General features: G+C 35.9%; 1 protein-coding gene across 3 annotated transcripts; it reads right to left on the bottom strand.

The window, feature by feature from the left end:
* Nucleotides 1–686: 686 nt before the first annotated feature.
* LOC104611034 (putative disease resistance protein RGA4) lies at nucleotides 687–10,727 on the bottom strand. Of its 3 annotated transcripts, none has more exons than XR_016085741.1 (3): nucleotides 7,316–10,727; nucleotides 6,344–6,470; nucleotides 687–884 (listed from the first exon to the last, which is right to left on the bottom strand). XR_016085741.1 is itself a non-coding variant. In XM_088903962.1 (2 exons), exon 1 carries the CDS (start codon nucleotides 10,487–10,489, stop codon nucleotides 7,358–7,360), a length of 3,132 nt encoding a protein of 1,043 aa, XP_088760088.1. In that variant the 5' UTR covers nucleotides 10,490–10,727; the 3' UTR covers nucleotides 4,995–6,470; nucleotides 7,316–7,357. The 3 variants fall into 3 exon arrangements, 1 of the variants encoding a protein (XP_088760088.1); XR_016085740.1 differs by lacking the exon at nucleotides 687–884 and adding an exon at nucleotides 4,998–5,502; XM_088903962.1 differs by lacking the exon at nucleotides 687–884 and having other exon boundaries at nucleotides 4,995–6,470.
* Between the last annotated feature and the right edge of the window lie 9,617 nt (nucleotides 10,728–20,344).

Here is a 20,344-nt window from a genome sequence, read left to right on the forward strand (position 1 = left end):
TGACTATTAAACATGTGAAAGAGCAATTATAGTCTTTAATTTCAGTCTTTAAATACGTTTTATTAAACACATGAAATACTTGTTTTGCTCTTATTTATACTTCAGAAAATATTAAATAAAAGGATAATTTTTGTCCAACAAAAATTCCAAAAATATTATGAAAACGTTCATACATTTTATAGTAGTATAGATTGCATAATACACAACCGTGGGGTCAAGTGGAGTAGCACATAACTGGCGGATTGAGTGGAATAGAGTAAGCTGCATGTAATAGGGGTGCGAGTTGGGCGAGGTTAGGTGGGGTTAAGGTCAACCCTAACCCTGCCTAAGTTGTTGAACCCCCCAACCTTAAAACTTTAGGTTAGATTAGGGTCGGGTTTGGGTTAGTCTCGGTTGGCCCAACTTTTCTATTTTCCTTTGACAAATATACTTATTTCCTAGAGTCTAAAGGTTCATGTTAATTCAACATCTGGTTTACTGGCTATGGCCACTAGTAATGCCAGTGCAACATGTTTCTATTTCTGTATATCCAACTAGATGTGGGTCTGCTTAGCAGACTCCTTCACGTTATCACAGGTGACCTCTGTTTTGTTAAGGAGAGGAGCAGGGATTTTGAGTTTTTAACTCATGGCTTATCTACTAGAGACCAGTGTATTGTTGTTTGGCAAGGAATGTCTTACCTGATGGTATTGAAAATTCCCAGAAGAAATCGTAGCATTAAAACATTATCATCATCATCATCATCCCCTTGTTCTTTCTGTTCTTTCTCCAGATCATCAAATATTTCATTAGCCTTGCTCACCAGGTTCCCTAGTTTTATCATGGAGATGGAGGAAAGAAGAACCAAATCTTTTGACTAATTCTGTTTCTATCTTGTTTTCTCTCTGCATCAACGTTCCTCATTGTTAGTGTGAGACAGTGGATATATATTCAAGTGTTAGAAAGTAAAATTACAACTAAAAATGCATAACGAGGCTAATCGCAAACAGCGAAATTGAGACCTCGCAACTATATTGATAGAATAAGATGAGTGCAGGAAAATACTCTATGATAGAGTGAGGCCAACTCGCAAGGCTAAATGGGAATCATTACCCAGCCGCAAGCAAATGCCTCACAAGGAAGAACCTCGCAAGCCCAATGTGAATGAAATTCAAGATTGACTCATCAACCTCGAAAGGGTGCTTAACCTCACGAGGCTGAAACAGAATTTTAACATTTAAAAGCCAGCAACTCAACAATATTGAAACCATATTTGACCTTGCGAGGCCAAACCATAGTTTCAACACCTAGAGATTAAAAAATATGACCTTGTGAGCGCATCCGACCGACCTCGTGAGGCAAAATAGTATATGTTTGGCATCGATGCTTGCAGCACTGTTTTCTGCTGATGTGTGGTTTGGAGTACCGTTTTCTGACATTTTTTTTTTTGTTTGGAACCGTTGCTGCCAGGTTGGACATTTTCTGGAGCAACAACCACTTTTTCTCTTTGGTACCAATGCTCCAGGAAACGTTTTCTGCACTGATACCAATTATCTAGTGTCAAATTTGGCGTTGTTCCAAGCCATGGTTTCCCGATTTCCGAAGCGTGGCTTGGAGCACCGTTTTCTTCGAAAAAACGTCTCCAAACAAAAGCCCGTTTCCTAGAGCACCGTTTTTCCGACGTGGTGCTGATGTGGCGCCATTGCTCCAAGAAACAACAACGATGCCAAACAACTGCCTAGTGAAAGTAGTTACGACTAAGGCCCCATTTGCTTTTCGGTAAATTATTAAGGCAAGTACATTTATCAATGTTCTTTTATTTCCCATTATTATGTATATATATATGTGTGTGTGTGTGTGTGTGTATAAATATATAAATATATTTTAGATATATGTAGTATTTTATATTTAATTTATGTTTTTTAATTTTTTTATAAAAAATATTAAAAATTACAATTTGAGGCAAAAAAGGGTTTTTTCGTAAAAATAGCGAGGTATGGCACCTTGCAATGCATAGATCTCGAAAAGTTACCCAAAATAAAAAAATACCCCAATCGGACATTGGAGTGCAAAGTTATGGCCTCCGAAGTTTTGCATGCATTGAGTGTGCAACCCGCGACCCGGTCACCGGATTGAATAGGTCATTAGTTGAACTGGTTGGGTCAAATAGTTATCGACCAAGTCAACCATTTTTGACCATCTGACAGGTCTTGATTGAACTGGACCCGGAATCTTGGCTGGGTGATGGTTCGACTGGCCGGGTCAATAACAGGTTGAAAACATTGTAAGGTAATGACCATTTTAGCCATAAAAATCCATTATTAAAAGGGGCATTTTTTTGTCCTATTTAAGTGTTGGCAACTTTCCCTTTGGTAGGAAAGTTATTTACCCACTTAGGAGATGGGTATTACTTTCCCTGGTAAGTGATACCCAAGAAAATAAACTTTCCCTGGTCCCCACATAAATCTGAAAAAAGAAAATGGGATTCTTGGTCAATTGGAACCAAAATCCCATTGACCAACTTCCCCCTATCAAAATCCAAAAAAGGAATGCCCCCTAAGGACTTGTTTCTCCATGCACGTAGCTTGCTTCCTCGCTTCTATAAACAGGCAAGCAAGCAAGGTGGTGGGGAGCATTCCTCCTTAGCCAATTCTCTACAATCCCCTAGCATTCCAGCTTTCCACCAGACTTAGCCATTTTCTACATCTCTCATCGACCTACTTTCCCAGTCTCTAAGGCATTTCTTGATCCACTTTCAAGATTCTCAGACTATCGTTGTCCTTGTTGGCTAGCAGTTGGGAAGTGAGTAAAGCAATTCATATGCTTTAATCCTATTTGCATTAATCTCTTCAAAGTTCCTATCTGTAGTGCAAGTTGGTGTTGTTAAAAGATCCTACAGTTAGACAGTATAAAGTTTCATTTTCATCAAGGTTGAAGCACCAAACCATCAAATCCTGAATACATACTTTTAAAAAATATATATTTAAAGGAAAACACCCAAAAATTTAATCTTTTAAAATAATACTAAAGATACTCCACATAGTTGTTAAATTCTGAAGTACATACTTAAACCAAGGGCATTGAAGTCTTCAAGAGAAAACATCTGCTGTTGGTCTGGTTGAACAGAATATAAGAATTAGGTTGGGGTTTCAAATAATTAACTGGAATAAGGAAAAAATTATGTTCTTGGGTCTAGAGAAAGTGAAAAGAGAAGTAGAAAGAAGGTAGTAGAAGATGATGGTGATGAAATCAAAATGAAGGGATAGATGGTGAAGCATAACCTCTTTTAGAAGCAATAATAGAGCCTCAGAAGCCCTTCTACAGGGCCTTAATGGAGTCCAATGATCAAGATTGAACATAAATTTGCACAACACAAAAGAACAGAATCTTGAGAGGAAATTCTGAATATAACGAGTTTCAACCCCATAAATATAAAGAAAGAGGGATAGTCTAGGCCAAAACTGATCTCTCTATAGAAGGTACACAGAAAGGCTACAGTTAGCTTTAAAACTGTAACTCTACTAGCAATCCCAAAAGGAAAACAAAGACAATAACACATTTACATGAAGATTTTATGGTGTTCTTTGTTGTCTCAGATAGAGAGAGCTAATTCCTGTTGTTTTCATTTCAGAGTTTTGCGGTCAAATCATTCTCCAACTACGACATTTTGAATCTGTTTTCTTTCAGTATCCAAAAATAGAATAAAGCACACATCTCAGTGTGTACACACACACACACACAAGTCTGTTTGGGAAGGGGGAAGAAGAATACATTAACTAGTTAATGTTGATTTTCATTTTTGTAATTACATTTCTGTTATTAGTTTCAATGCTGCTTGAGATTTAGCTCGGCATTTTGCTCAAAATGGAAAATATGTTCATTTTTGCATAAGCTTAATTTATTTAGGGTAAAAGACTTAAACATACCCTGGTATTTTGCGAATCGACTTAAACATACCATGACTTCTCTAAATCCTAGGGCAAGTAAGTTTTGGGACCTGGAGGTGGAGAGTTACAACAAAAACTAGCATATATTAACAAGATAATCTCTTTCTTCCCTCAAATCTCTAAGAAGCAGGCAAAACAACCTCCAGTGTTTGGTTGCTTCCTCTCAAATCTCTTTCTTCCCTTTTTTAACTACAAGATAATCTACTTAGGTGCTTTTCCATCCTTTATTTCATTTTCAACTGTTGTAATTGCAAGTTTGGATTACACCAGCTCCTTATCCCCTTCAAAGCCTTCTTGTTGTCTACATTCAATCACTCTGCCAGCCCCCTACTCAAATCATCTCTAATCATCACCAATTACATATCTAGTCACATCAATTATGTGGGATGATGCAACTTAGGCACAGACTGATATTGCTATCTTTAAAGAGAATGCCATGGGTAGTGCCCCCACATCCTTGGATACTACGACAAATTGAAAATCCATCTCCTCTCCCAGAATTGTCTAAATCTCCATGTAGTTCTATGAATGATCTCATACCCTTCCATATGGGATTGAAAAAAAAAGTAAATAACTCTTGTTTTCCAACCAGAATAAAAGGTACTCCAGAAAAGCATAAAATGCCCCTCAATAGGTCAACAATTAGCTATACATATGGTATATTCATCCACTCAAGGAAACATGCCTTTAAATCTAATACAGCTATATGGCCCAAAGCTTTGACAAATATGGCAAAAACATGTGTAGTCTGAAAATGAATTAACAAATCAGATGGTTAAAATTAACCAATCAGGTCAAAATGATGAACTGCAATATTTAGGGAAGAAACTCAAAAGGAGTCATATATATATACCCCAATCCCCACTTCTCAAGAGAAAAAAAAAGCAACTCGATTAGGTGGACTGTGGTTATTCTCCCTAATTAATGTACTATTCTCTATATTCCAATGTTTATCTTGCAGTTACTTCCTCAAAAAATTATTGAAAGTACAAATATGGATGACAGATGCAGTTACCAATTAAAAAAGTGGATTGCAGATGATGCTGAAGCAAATTGACAACTGTTCACAACATGTAGACATTGATAATTACAAAGTGAGCATAAAAAAACTGATTCAAATCTGAAGTGGATTAATCGATATTGTTGAACAATTATTTGACTGGAGCCTGAAAAAGTGGACAAATTTTATATCTTCTGCTTGTCATATTGTACTGAATCTGCTGAACTATGACTAAAGAAGAAATTTACTATTAACAAATTAATGATATTCAAATATACACTTCTTTATGTTTTAGTCTGTAACTGGAAATGCATATTCAAACCTTCTAACAATCTCCACCTCCAAGAAGAATGGCCATGCCAAAGATTCAAATTCAGAAGTAATGGTTCACCTCTTGGATAAATGCCAGTATAGTCTTCTAAGGTAGCGGAGTACAGTATGACTGAAATGCAAAAGCAAGTGTTTTGGGATACAGGATGTAGGATCCATAAATGGTCTGTGGGCACATAACTTGTCAACTGCTCTACATTAGGAAGATCAGGAGCACCATTAAATGGATCCCAGCTTGAAGATTAACTGTAGCAAAAATCATGTTAAAATATTACATAAAATATGTGATTTTGAAGCAAAAAATTGGATAGTAGTCAAAACCTCAATTTAAACTCTTTGATATCTCTAAAAAATGACTCATGAATCAGGTGGTCTAAGGACATTTAATCATGGTGATTTTTGTGTAAGTCCTCTATCAGGTGGGGCCTATCTAATGATGGGCCTGGTATTCAGGTTGTCTTCCATGTGGTAAGTTACAAGGCTCCTAGGCCACAATCATAGGTCCTGTATCACCAGATTTGAGACAGTTTCATAGTCTACCATGTAGAGTATACAATATCACCAACACTTTGCAATCAAATTGTAAATTACCTTCAACCATACTTCAGTACTTGGGCAGCAAAAATCCTATTATTCAATTTGGAATTTTTGGCAAGCTTAAGTCCACAAGTCTGAATATTATATGCATCTCCATCTGATACTCTACAATAAATGCACCCTAGGATGACATGTCGTAACCTGATTATTGAATTATTCACTTAAGGTTGACAATTTTCAACACACATCTGACTTGAACCAATACAACCAGGTTAGACATTGAATTGCATATCTTTGGTAGTCAGTTCATCACCAATCACCTAACAAAATGCAGTTATTCTTTGATTGTTAAAGATGAATTTTATAGATCAGATGTTTGGTGAAGATATGGAGTAAATATGTAATTCATTGTTACTTCTTCAGAGTAAATTCAGTTATCAAAGAATGAAAAGTATATTGGATGCCCATGTTAGTATTTGTTATCTTAGTTCTTGAACAGGGATGAGAGATAAAAGGAGCAACAAGCAGGAAGGAATTGGAGTGGGCTTACAGTGATTCTGCAAAGATGGGGTTTCCATTCTTATTATATACACTTCTTGTCAATAAAATGCTCACGGACAAGCTTGATTTCAATCTATGGCCAATCATCCACCATCTTCCTTTCAAAATTATGCAACCTTAAAAAGAATGAAAAAGAAAGAAAATGATATGGATTAATAATCACCTTGTAAGAACAAACAAAGCATAAATAAATAAATAAAAAGTAAGATCACACTCCATGCATATGAAAAAGCAATAGAAAAACATAATAAGTTGAAGAAAATGGAAAGAGGAAATACTAGAGATACAGATTCATTTTCTTTTAGCCCTTACAAATTCACCATAGGCCATGTATGTGGAACATTGCATCATTTGAAGCAGGTCAACGTCTTCAAGTATAGGTCAATCCGACATATAATATTAGATATTTGGTGTATCAAGTTAAGTGTCAGACACACCTAGTCGAGTACCACAGAGTTTTTTCTTTATCATCCCCATCAACAAATGATGGATTCAGGGTCTGTATGGGAACATAGAAGACGGTTTTGTTTCTTTTATAAGAGGCTGCCAATGTTCAGGGAGGTTCAAAAATGAATCTAGTAACAATTTAATCCAGAGAAAGCATGTGGTGGGCAGAAGTGGATTATAACTTTGGAACTAGGGTCTGAAGTTACATGGGAGATAGATTCCATGGAGGTTGTGTGTGATGTTGGAAACTTTGCAATTGGGGTTGATTCTAGTAGCTTTTGTCTGAGTCAGAAAATCATCAATAGATGGAGAATTTGATTAAACAAATCCAAAATTGGATTCATGGAAACTGCAGGATCCTTAATTATAAATAATTTTGTATTTTGGGGTTATTTCCACTAATCATAGATAAATCTGCCAAATAAATAAAAAATGTATTATATTTTGAGAAATTCAAATTCAGTATTTTTCTTAGTATAATTCTTCATCATTCTGAAATGTAAAATGCCTTTACCTCTAGTCTTGCAGGCCCAACAATGCTTTACCGCTGAATCTGTTACTGGATTCTTCTTTCATTGATTTCAATGTGGGGGATGTGGCATATCTTTTTCCAGTCTTTTCCTACTTCCTTTCTGCAACATTCTTCCAGCAGAGGGCATCTGACGATCTCCAATTTTTTTAAAGAGGTGAGATGTAGTAACTCATCAGGAATACAGTCAATGTACTCACAAGCATAAACACACAAGCTTTTTAGCTCTGTGAAATTTTCTAAACCAGTGGGCAATGACCGGAAAGGTGAATGTTGTATCGTCAAGTCCATGATCTTGTTATTTGATGGTAATGACCTCGAAAGATCACCTACATCCCCAGATAAGTTCAAGAACTGCAGGTGTTGTAGAAGGGAGGAGGAGGATGGCGTCCAGGTCAACTGAGGACACTGTAATATCAGTAGTGTTTGTAGTGGTGCAGCAGGGAAGATGCGGTGGGGAAGCACTTTTAACTTGGGGCAATTGTGAATATACAAGTAAGAAAGATGTGGCATCAAAACAGAAGTGGTTTCTATTTCTTCAGTGTCAACAACCCAATCTTCCAAGTTTTTCATATCAAGAATATTAAGAGAATCTAACTTTGGGAACAATTTCTTAGCTTCACAATCATTCTTGGCAGCATCTGCACTGTTGATTCCGAAAAACCTATGGCCCATGTATTTTATCTCATCCATTGCTTTTATACTCAGCCTTTCAAGAGATGGTAGCTTCCCTATGGCAGGTGGCAACATGTTTAAATTTTTACATGCATAAAATCTCAGAAAACGCAGATTGGGCAACCCATTATCTCTCACCATCCAACCTGCTAATTTGGTACCTGGGTAGCAACCTATTCCCAATCCCTCCAAGGCTTGATGTGGTTGTAGACCCTCAAGAATGCTCTCCATCTTCCCTACTGCATCAAATTGTCCATTGCAACCATCAAAATATAAACCCAATTTGTGGATATGTTTTCGATTCTTTAGGTCTGCATAATTAGTGTCATTTTCACTTTTTAATCTTCCTAAACCTCTTATTTCCAATCCCCCTTGAAGGAACTTGAGGTCTTTGAGTTCCTTAATTGTACATCCTTCTCTGCCTGTGGCACTATTTCCACCTATAATGAATTTGGATAATCTGCGTAAGGAGATTAGTCTACCAATGCCTTGTGGTAAGTACTGCAATTTTTCAGTACCCCTGATTTCAAGATGTCTCATTTTAGTCAGTTTTGTAATTCCTTCAGGAAGATTATAAAGTTCCCCACAAAAATTCAGCTCCAAAGTTTGCAAGTTATATAGATTACCCAATGTTTCAGGCAATTCCTTCAATCTTGTTGAAGACAAATCAAGATATCTTAGATGTACCAATTTCTCCACTTCATTTGGTAGTTCCCTGAGATGTGGGACACTCAAACTTAATGCTCTTAGACATGTTAAATGAAGAAATAGATCAGAAGATACACTTATAGTCATAGGTAGTATGAGTGTTCTTAGATTCTTTGCCTTGAAAACAAGGGGAGGAATGGATACTTCATCTAAGCCATCCTTATAGTTCTGTATTACAACTAAATGCCGGGCATTGCTATAGTTCAACTCTAGAGCTATATTGTTGCTTATATTTAGAACACTGCATTCCTTATTTGTGAGAAATTGGGATAAGTCATGTATCAAATCGTGTATCTTACACTCTATCTTTTGGTTATAATCTTTGCGGAAGTCCTGGAAAAATGATCGCATGGCCAAAATATCAAAGTACTCTTCACCTATTAACTCCATATCTCTTTCTGATGAACTGTTGTTAATAAGAAAACCTTGTGCCATCCACAACTTGACCAACTCATCCTTGTATATCCACTTATCTTTGGGAAAGATAGCACAATATGCAAAACACTGTTTCAAATGTGAGGGCAAATCATAATAGCTTAACAACAGAGCTGGTAAGACATGTTCTTGAACTTCTTCCCATGTGTGGCTCTCCAATACATCTTGCCAGTCATGTTTTCTTGGTCTCTTGAAGCGCAGGAGGCCTCCAATGGACTTTGCAGAAAGAGGCAAGCCTTTGCACTTTTTGGCAATTTCCCTACCGATTCCTTCCAACATTTGACACTCTTGTGTTGCCCTCTCTGCAAATGCTATGCGGCTCATCAATGACCAACAGTCCGGGTCAGACAATAGCTCTAAATTATGGAGGTAAGTAGTGCCTAGCATTGTTGCAACTGTTGTCTTGCGTGTAGTGACTAGAATTCTACTTCCTTGTGCAGAAAAATTGAGAGAAAGCTTCAATGGATCCCAATCAAACACATCCTCAGTCCACATGTCATCTAGAACAAGTAGAAAGAGCCTATTCTCAAGGGAATCGGTTAACAGATTATGCAGAGCTTCCCATGAAATATCATTATCAATGAGAATCTCCTTGTGAAAGGCTTTAATAATTTCCTTGGCAATCCTTACCTTATCAAAAGGCTCAAATACACATACCCAAATTTTTTTCTCGAACTGGGCTGTTATCCTGTTATCATTGAAAACTAGCTGGGCAAGAGTCGTCTTGCCTAAGCCCCCCATACCAACTATGGAGATGATGGGCACTGAGGTCGTTTCCTGCCAACTACCCTCAGTCAGCAATTTGCTCACTATAAGTTCTTTCTCTGAATTCCGACCTACTGTGATGGATACATCAATCAAAGAGCTAGTTTGTCTAATTTGTGGTCTATTGATTGGCTCCTCTGTATTGACGTTGCTACTGCTTTTGAAGTTAAACTTGTCTTCTTCACTTGTAATCTCATCTAGTCTTTTGTTAATCTTCTTTATCTTAAGACCGATATCACGGTGCAGACCTACTTGCTTGAACCAAAAGCAGCAAGACAACAAGTTATTATTGGGGCGTACCTCTTTCAACATGAGAATTTTAGTGCTCCACTCATCCAACACATCATCCGTGTCATAGGCTATATCTTTGAGATTCTCCAGCCAAACCTTTACCAGGTTATCTTTCACTTGCCTCTCCTCTGCATCCTTAAGCACAGCCTGAATACTCCTGAGTGTGCGAGAAAGCTTTTCGACATCTTCTCTGACACCAGTAACCAGTCGTAACTCTTCCTGAATATCTTGTTGTATGATAGAAACTAATTTCCCTAAGAAAATGGAAATTAGTCCATCAGCCATTGTTGGTGATTTGAAGAATTCAGCAAACAGGAATGAGAGATGCAAATGCAATATTCGCCGCCGCCGACGAATATGTAATATATTACAAGGTCTGGATGTGATCAAATGATCAAATTGCCCGTTGGCTGATTGGGGAAAGATCAATGAAAGAAGAACAAACAAGAATGCTCGGATAAGGATGTGCTGTTGCACCTAGAGCCCATCACAACGGTTTGACATTCAGCGATGACCACGACGACAGCATCGTCAACATATGCTTTAATTTTTTTTGAAAGATACATATGCTTTAATTTGATGCTAGAATTCTCTACTGTATTTTTCTCCAAATTTGTTATTTTATGGTAGTAACATTTTAAAAAAGATCTAAATATTTTCGTTTTTTTTTACAATTTTTGCTTTATCTAGTTGATTTCTTTTGCTATCATTTTCCATACTTTCTTGCTATTTTTTAGTTGTACTATGTAATTTCTGTTGAAAAATTTTATCAAAATTTTCGTGCAAATTCCGTTTTTGGCTGAAATGTATGTGGAAAATTTTATTATTTTTTGTTTTTTAAAAAAAATAAACAATTTCTGTAGATGAATATATGTATATATATATACACACCATTTTCTGTTTTTAATAGGGCTGTTCATAAGAAGGCACAATCCGACCAAACCGATCAACTCGGACCGACCCAACCCGAGTCGGCCAGGTTTTGATAAGCACGGGTCGGTTTCGGGTTGTGTAAATTCTTAAACCGATGATTCGGGTCGGTTTCAGTTTATACACAAGAAAATCGAAACCAACCCGAACCGAACCGACTTAGTTCAAACATGAAGTTCCAAAGCCCATTAGACCACCTAGTTTTTGAATGGTTGCAAGAAACTTTGGATTAGTGAATAGTGATTAATGAACAACTTTTGTTATTAACTTTTCATTTAAATTTTATCATAGGAGATGGCTGAAATGATGTTCAATTTATGACTGTTTTTAAAATTAGCAAGATTTTATCACAGGGATGAACTTAGAACTGAAACCGACCCAAATTGACTCAAACCGACTAGGTTGGTTTTGCTTAACACTGGGTTGGTTTCGGTTTCTATGTCAAGTAACCCGACCAGGTCGGGTCGGTTGGAAAAATCGCAATAAACCAACCCATGAATAGCCCTAGTTTTTAGAATTTGGATTGACTCCCAAGAGAGCGCACCCCATTGCACATCCTAGCTGTGCGTTAGAGGTGAGCAAGAAAAGAAAAAAAAATCAAATAGAACAAAAAAACTGACCAAAACTAAACTGAAAATCCAATTAATCAAATTCGTTGGTTTGATATTTTAAAAAAAAGCTGAAGGTATCGGTTTGATTTTGGTTTAATCAATATAAAAAACCAATAATTAACTGAACCGACAATATACATATATTTCTGATATGTATTTTATATTTTCTGTATAGGGAAAATTCCTGATTAGTATCCTGTATTCTGTGCCTAGTGTCACTTTGGTCCCCAAACTTTAAAATACGACAACTCAGTACCTGAACTTTCAAAACGTGATAATCCAGTTCCTACCATTAATCAGCAGTTAACCTTGTTAAGTGACATTTGAAAAGGACACAAATACTTTTCGAGTGTCGTTTAATTTTCTTTATCAACCATCTAAACATTGACAAAAAATTAAAAGTCCCAAATCCTTGCTTCTTCCATTCTAGAAAGTTGGGGTTATGTTTGAGTGGACATTCTGGTGACCCCAACTTTCTTGAATGGAAGAAGCAAGCATTTGAGACTATTAATTTTTTTGGTCAATGTTTGTATAGTTGATAAAAAAAAAATAGATAACACTCGAAGGGCATTTGTGTCTTTTTAAAATATCATTTAACGGCTGATTAACAACTATTTAACGCTAGGTACTAGATTGTCACGTTTTGAAAGTTTGGGTACTGAATTGTCGCATTAAAGTTTGAGGACCAAAGTGACGCAAGACCCAAAGTACAGGGTACTAATCAAGAATTTTACCTATAAATTAATAAATATGCATTATATATAAATATACATTTATAATATATAATATATTATTTATTATTTACAATATAATATTATATATATTTCTAGTTTTTATTATATATTTTTATGATATATATTGTAAATATAAAAAATAAAAAAATCAACGAACTGAACTGGTCAACCAATTAATTGAACGACTTTAGTTACTGATTTTTGAAAAACCAATAATACCGGTTCAGTTTCAAAAATAGGCCCACGGTTTGGTTAACCGAACCGTAAACACCCCTATTGTCATGGGGGAAATCTCCTATACATGTTCACGGAGATGTTCCCAATGCATGGATGAGACATGCTATGGGGCAGGTGGGGGTGTGTTTTTTGTGGGGAACCAATGCAATCATTTATCTGGGTCATCAAGATAAATGATTTACATGGAATTTGGCCCCGGAATCCAATTAATTTATATTTGGATAATGTGTCTATATAATTGGATCAGATTCAAATTTGACTCAATCGAATCCAATTATATTATAATATTTATTGATATTAATATAAAAGTTTATATAATTATATTTAAGACTATAAAAGTATATTTTATTTTGTGCTATCTCAATCCTCTTAGTTTTTGTTATTCCTCTATTCCATGTGTTTTAGTGATTCTTGGGGCTCAGCTACCCCGACCTTATTGTAGTTTCTCCTGATTCTACCAAAAAACAAAACTAAGGTTGTGTTTGGTGCATCTTTTCGTATGGTCTTTCGGCTGTTTATAAGTTGGGAAGACTAATTTTCGGTATATTTTCGTTTGGTGCATGGAAGATTTAGCCACAAAAAGATGGAATACCGAAAAGACACGAAAAGCCCATTTTGGGCTATTTCGGGAAGTTCAAAATGAAAATTCTTGCATCTTTCGGGTTTTATTATTGCACGGAAAAACGTGCATCTACCAAATGTACTTCAGGCTGCTCAAATCTTCATGCAAAAGCTCAATACATCTTTTGACTATTAGATCTATTAGATGATCTTCCCAAAAAGACGCATCAAACATGCCCTAAATAAAAATGTAGGGTGGCAATTTATAATTTACCCAAATGCAACAAGAAATTCAAGCAAAACCTGAACCAAACCGACCCATCACCCATTCTCATGACTCCCCCAATTGGTACATCTTGCAGACCGAGGGCATCAATGGAAGATCAGTCCTTAATTGAAAAAAAAAAAGAAATGGAAATTAAGAAAATTCTTTTGTTTTTTCTCAATAGATAAGCCTTAGTTTGGGAAGAATATGGATTGGCTTAGTTTGGAAGGAATACAAATACAATTATATACAGTAAAATGCATACAAAATAATACAAATTTGAATCGACTGGCCAAAAGTCTTGGAATTGCATTCTCTCACTATACAAATACAAATATGTACAAATGCAAAGTTTAGAAATGTTGTTTCTATCCAGGGACCCATCTTGGGTGCAATTTCAAATAACAGGGACGGATCTTGGGTGCAATTTCAGTTGTGAAATGCAAAACAAGGACGATATAAAATGTACCCCAAAATCAAAAGGAAACAATACATGGTTGAGAAATAGTACAAGTTAATCCAAAAAATGTGAGTTTAATAAACAGAATAGGAACCATCTTGGTGCAATTTCAGTTGTCAAATGCAAAACCATTAGGCTGCATTTGTTTTAGGTGTAAATTCAGTTTTATATCGATGAAAAATGTGAATCGATTTAGTTGTCGAAGGAAATTGGGACGATTGATTTTAAAGATTTACGTGGAGGGAACCAGCGGAAGAAGAAGAAGGAAAAAGAGGAGGACAAGAGAAAGAGAGAGAACGAAAGAGAGACAGATGGTGAGAGAAAGGTCGGAGGTGGATTCAGATATGCCGCTGCAAGGTTGCAGCGGCAGTAGCGGCAGTGACGGAACAGAGAAAGAAAAACTGGGGGGAAGAAAAAGAAGAGAGAAGGAGGAGAGAGATATCTCGACTCGACAAGATCGTAGCTCTCTGAAACAAGTTTCTTCATCTCTTCGGTTGGAGTGCATACAAGGTGGAAAACACTAAAAGCTTCACTGAGTCCATCAGTTCGGGCTTCCCTGAAACGTGACATGATCAGCAAAACCATGGCCTTGGCTACACCAGCCTCTACCATTGGCCCCCTGTTCTTTTCATTCCTGGATGCAATGGCCTCTAATTTCCTCAGTGATTGCAGTTGCAGCTGAGGAATCCGAAGTTCTTGAATGGGCTTAATTACCTGGGTCCTTCAAAGAGAGATTTCGGGGTCGGAATCTGATCCACACCATTGGATGCATTTGCAATGCACCATTCCTGGATTAGTCTGCGGAGTTACGGTTGGGCGTCAAGTCTGAATCCTTGGGCAGAGGCTGCTTCGGACCGGACACGTTGTGTTCCTGCCGAAGAACAACCACTGAAGATTGAGATGTGGCGAGGTGGAGACGATGACGGAAATGGAAGGTGCTTTGGGAAGTTGGAGCGAGAGGAAGAGGGTGAAGAGGTGAGAGGGGAGGACATTGTTGCAGTCCATGGAGTCAGAGAACTCATGGCCACCATGTTTCGACGGCGGAAAGGAGAAGAGGTGGGTTCTGGATTTTGAGAAAATTTCAGTCTCTCAAAGAGAAAGCAGAATCGTGAGAGAAAAAGGAGGAGGAGAAGAGAGAAAGATAGAGAACGAAAGAGGATGTGGGTTCAGATCTGCCACTGCAACTGGTTGCAGCGGCGGTGACGGAACAGCGAAAGAAAAAAAGGGGGAAGAAGAAGAAGAGAAAGAGAAGAGAGCGAGAGAGAGAGAGAGCGAGAGAGAGGAAGAAAGAGACGTTAACATCGATAATTTCGACGTATATATTACATTGATTATCGGCGAAAAAAATCAAAATGAAATATTACACCGATTTATGGTGTAAAATTACACTCTTTCCCATGGTTTTCAAGACCGAATCGGATCTGACTGTCGGACCAGAAAAACTAGGAACTTCATCGGTTCTGTTTTCTCTCAGAATCGCTTTTTTTTCTAAAACCGTTGATTTTGGTCAGTAAACTGTTGACCCAGATAGTTAACTGTTTGAACCGTTCGAATGGTTTTGACCGTTTTTCAATTTTTTTTTAATTTTTTTGTCAGAATGAGCCGATCATTCGGGTCGAACAATCAAACCATTTGAACCAGTAACTGGACCCTTGACCGATTTAGTTTTAAAAACCATGTTCTTTCCAAACGAATGTAAAACCTGATCAAGATGTAAAGTTTATCCTAATTAGATTTTCTACCCCAAACAAACATGGCCTCATGGAGTGGATTTCAAAATTTGCATTTTCTACAAAGAGGCTGAACTCTCTCTTATACACAAATACAAGCAGAAAGCTGGTGCAAGGCATAGGGAAAAGACAAGTGAAAAATGTGAAGCTTAGATTTAGAATAAATAATACTAGTGAGGGCCCTACGTAGGGGCAAAACATGATCGTAAGTGGCTTGTCAAGGGCAAATTATTGTAATTTTTTAATTAAAAGTTTATTAAAAAAGATCTATTTAAAATAAATAAAAATTTATGGATAATAATATATTTAATTTAATAAAATAAAACAATAAATAAATAATCAGGGCCATCAAACAATTGAGTGAAAAAGGGAGAGGTGACTTTTGTCATTGTACTTTTGTTTTATATAGTGGCATAATTCTAAATAGTTAAATAATAATTAATTTAATTTAATAAATAAATAAATTTAATAAAATAAATGAAATAGACAATCAAGCGAAAGAGTAAATATATATTATATATACATGATTCTAGGTCTTACTTTGCTAGCAATAATAATTTGTTAGATTATTAAATTATTAAATAATTAAATAATTTAGTAAAATAAGTAAATAAATAAATAAATAAATAAAAGTTTATGTATTTTCAAACACAAGATTGGTAAAGGCTATCTCAAATTATTTAATCAATTAATTTAGCATTGTTAATCGATCGGGCCCAAAACACCAAGCCTAACTTTATTGGAACTGGTCCAAGCCAATGTTTTAAAAATCGAACCATTTTTGCTTTTGGATTGCAGGTCATTGGTTATATTGTCTAGGTTGAACGAGTTAGGTCGTGCATGTATATATGTGTATAGGTATGTATAAATATGCATTTTTCAATAAATAATGTATAATTATGTTCTACATGTAATATATGTATTATTTTATATAAAAAATTTCATTTGTAAAAACAATATTAAAAATTATAATTTGAGGCCAAAAAATGTTTTTTTTTTAAGAAAATTGATGGGCAAGGTGCCTATGGCTCCTTGGAACGCATCGGTCTTGAAAATTTATCCAAAATAAAAAATAACCTCAATAGAACATTGCAGTGCAAAGTTATGGCCTCTTGACGTTTGCATACACATTTAGTGTGCAACCCATAACTCCGTCACTGGGTCGAATGGTCAAACTGTCTGGCTCAAACCTAGAATCTTGACCAGGTGATGGTTTGAGCAATGCAATCAGTTAGGTTCAACCAAATCCAACTTGTTGGAAACCTTAAATATTTTTTAATTTAGTTTTAAGTTTTATTATTTGTAAAAAATATTAAAGATTACAATTTGAGGGCATAAAAGGGATTTTGGCAAAAATACCCAAAATAAAAAGATCACCTCAATTGAACATCGGAGTGCAAAGTTATGGCCTCCCAAAGTTTGTATACACATTTAGTGTGCAACCTATGACATGGTCACTGGGTCAAATGGGAAAACACTCCAACCGTCTAGGTTGGATGGTTTTTACCAAGTCAATGATTTTTTTACCTCCCACTAGGTTTTACTAAAATCGGACCCAAAATCTTGACTGGGTGATGGTTCAAGCGGTTATTCGATTGGACCAAATCTAACCCATTGAACTGAGCTCAGTTTTAAATTTTTTATTTGTAAAAAATATTAAAAATTTGAAGTTTGCATACACATTTAATGTGCAACCCGCATGTGACTCGATCATTGGGTTGAATGGGTCAACGATCCAACTATTTGGGTTAGACGATTTTTTACCAACTCAACAGTTTTTTACCTTCCTTCGGGTTACTCAAACTAGACTCGAAATCTTGACTAGGTGATGGTTCAAGCAGTTCAACTGGTCAAATTCAACCAAGCCCGACCCATTGACAACCCTAAACATTTTTTAGTTCAGTTTTAATTTTTTATTTGTAAAAAATATTAAAAATTGCAATTTGAGGCAAAAAAGGGTTTTTCTTGACAAAAAATAATAGGGCAAGGCATCTATGGCTCCTTGGGATGCATAGATCTTGAAAAGTTACCCAAAAAAATCACCTCAATAGGACATTAGAGTGTAAAGTTATGGCCTCTCAAAGTTTACATACACATTTAGTGTGCCACCCGTGACCTAGTCATTGGATCGAATTGGTCAATGGTATAATCATTCGGGTTGGATGGTTTTGACCAAGTCAATGAAATAAAATGAGAGAGAGCCAGAATTTTGAATGGGTGATGGTTCAAGCGATTCAACAGGCCATGTTCAATTAAACCCAAAGAAATAAAATGAGAGAGAAAGACAATTTTTAGCAAATATGAAAGAGGTAGAAATTTAATGACATCATTGTAAATAATTAGTAGTGGCATGATTATAAATAGTTAGATATTTAGTGCCCAATATGAAAGAGGAAAATGAGAAAGGGCAAGTTATTATTGATTTTTTGTTTTATTCAATGGCATCATTGTAATTAATTAAATCTTTAATGATAAATATGAAATTGATTTCACAGCCCAAGCTCCACACATGTAGATGCTTTGTACTCTTTTTTCATGCAGATACATCCCCTCGTCTATGCCCCATTTTATACTATATACTATACATAATAGAACAAAGGTGAACATAGGTATCAAATATAATATAAAAGTTAAGGATATATCAATAAAAATATTATTAAGGTAAACGTTTATTGTATGAAGTATAGTATTTCATTTTTCCATTATCCAAAATAAAAAATAAAATAAATTGATAAAACGTACCCGAAAAGCCCTATCTGAAAAGGTAGGAAGCTAAAAATTAGAAAAAAAATACAATAATATAACAATAGTTATAAAATGCAATGCTAAAATGTATCTTTATTCATCAACTTTGCTATTTATTTACTATTTTGAACTTAATACATATTTATAAAACTACTATAGCTCTATGTTTGTTTATTTAGCAAAATTTTTAAGTATTTAAATAGTTATATGTGTGTTTACAACATGATCAAAGGTAGAAGTATATTTCACTATCTTTTCTTTCTTTTACACATTTACTGCCCTTGTGTTTTACTAAGTTGAAACAATTTTTAGAAGAAAAATGAAAATACAATTAGAAGTCAATCCTTCAAAAGTAATTTAGAACAGAAATTCCACCACAATTTGACTTGATGGATTTTCTTTTTAATTTGTTAATTGCACCCATTTCATTACTAATGGGTGCAATTAGTAGTGATGCTTTGCTCTCTCATTTTTACTAAGATGAAACAATTGTGATGCTTTGCTCTCTCATTTTTTTCTTAGTTTAATTAATTAGTTTCCCTATGATCTTTGAATTTATGAAATGCTTTTCTCGATAGGTACATAAGGTAGGTTTATGTGGGAATTTGCTTATTGGAAACTTGTAACAGTTTGTCAAGCCAGTTAACTACCTAAAGCATTGAAAACCGATATTATGGAGGTATCAGGGAGGGTCTTGAGATGATGATGATGAATGTTGGAGTAACCTAACTATTGAGCTTTCTCTAATAAATAAATATGGGCTGGTTGTATCTGTGGGTCCTAAAAGTAGGGGGTAGTAGGGTTGATTGTTATTAATTAGGCCTAGAATTAGGGGTGGCCACAAGTCGATCTGATCATGAGCTTTCAAGTTCGATTCATGAAAAGCTCAACTTAATTTGGTCTAAATCGAGTTTCGAGTCAAACTTGAGCCTAATATATAGGCTCGTGTGCTAATCAAGTCAAGTTTGGCTTGTAAGGTTCATGAGCCTAATCAACTATACATGTACATAGGGTGTCACATCGACTCGACACCTTGATTATTGAGGGAGACTTCGACTCGTCACCTCGAATTGAAGCTTCGATTTAGCACTTCAGTAGTTGAGGGAGACATCTTCTTGGCACCTTGACAACTGAGGGAGGCCTCGGCTGCTAGGGAGACCTTGGCTCGACACTTTAGTAGCTAAGAGAGATATACAATTAGAGGTAGCCCAACTTGAACTTCAGAGCTTTTGACTTGATTTGAGCTCAAACATGATAGTTTATGAGTGAGCCAAGCTCGATTAGCCAAATATTCGATTTGTTTCAGCTCAAATCCACCCCTATTTGAAATACCCAACTCATTTACGTTATAAATTTTTAGCCTTAAGGTTTTTCTATCAAGCCCAGCCTGGTGAGTAAACTTCTTAGTCCGGGCTTACATGAAGCACCTTATTTTAGACTCAGGCCTAGCCTAAGCCCATCTCAACCCAGGCATGATCACGGATAGCCCCTAGAATTCTCAATCTTGATTGGTAGTTAACCATTTGTTATGGTGCATGGCTGGGTTATGATATATAAATAGAAATAAGGCATATTAAAGAATACAGTAAACTGCTTGTTAGACCATGTATTCCCTTAGCTCCAATCAGATTGATGTATTTATTGTAAATGAATAAAGTGCATAACTGATTCGTGTTATTTTGGTGTGTTTCTATGTAATACCCTTAAATTGAATACTTATGAAATTTGTGTTAGTTTAGAATCTTCACAGCCATTGGATAGATCTAGGGAGATTTATCCTACTAAGACTAACACTGATGTGTCGCCAAGTTGGTTGAGGTAACTTGTCTCAGCTGCTAAGGTAAGACCTAAGGTACATGCAATGTGG

Source organism: Nelumbo nucifera, chromosome 4 (assembly GCF_055504915.1).
Source record: "Nelumbo nucifera cultivar China Antique chromosome 4, China Antique-T2T, whole genome shotgun sequence".
NCBI lineage: Eukaryota > Viridiplantae > Streptophyta > Magnoliopsida > Proteales > Nelumbonaceae > Nelumbo > Nelumbo nucifera.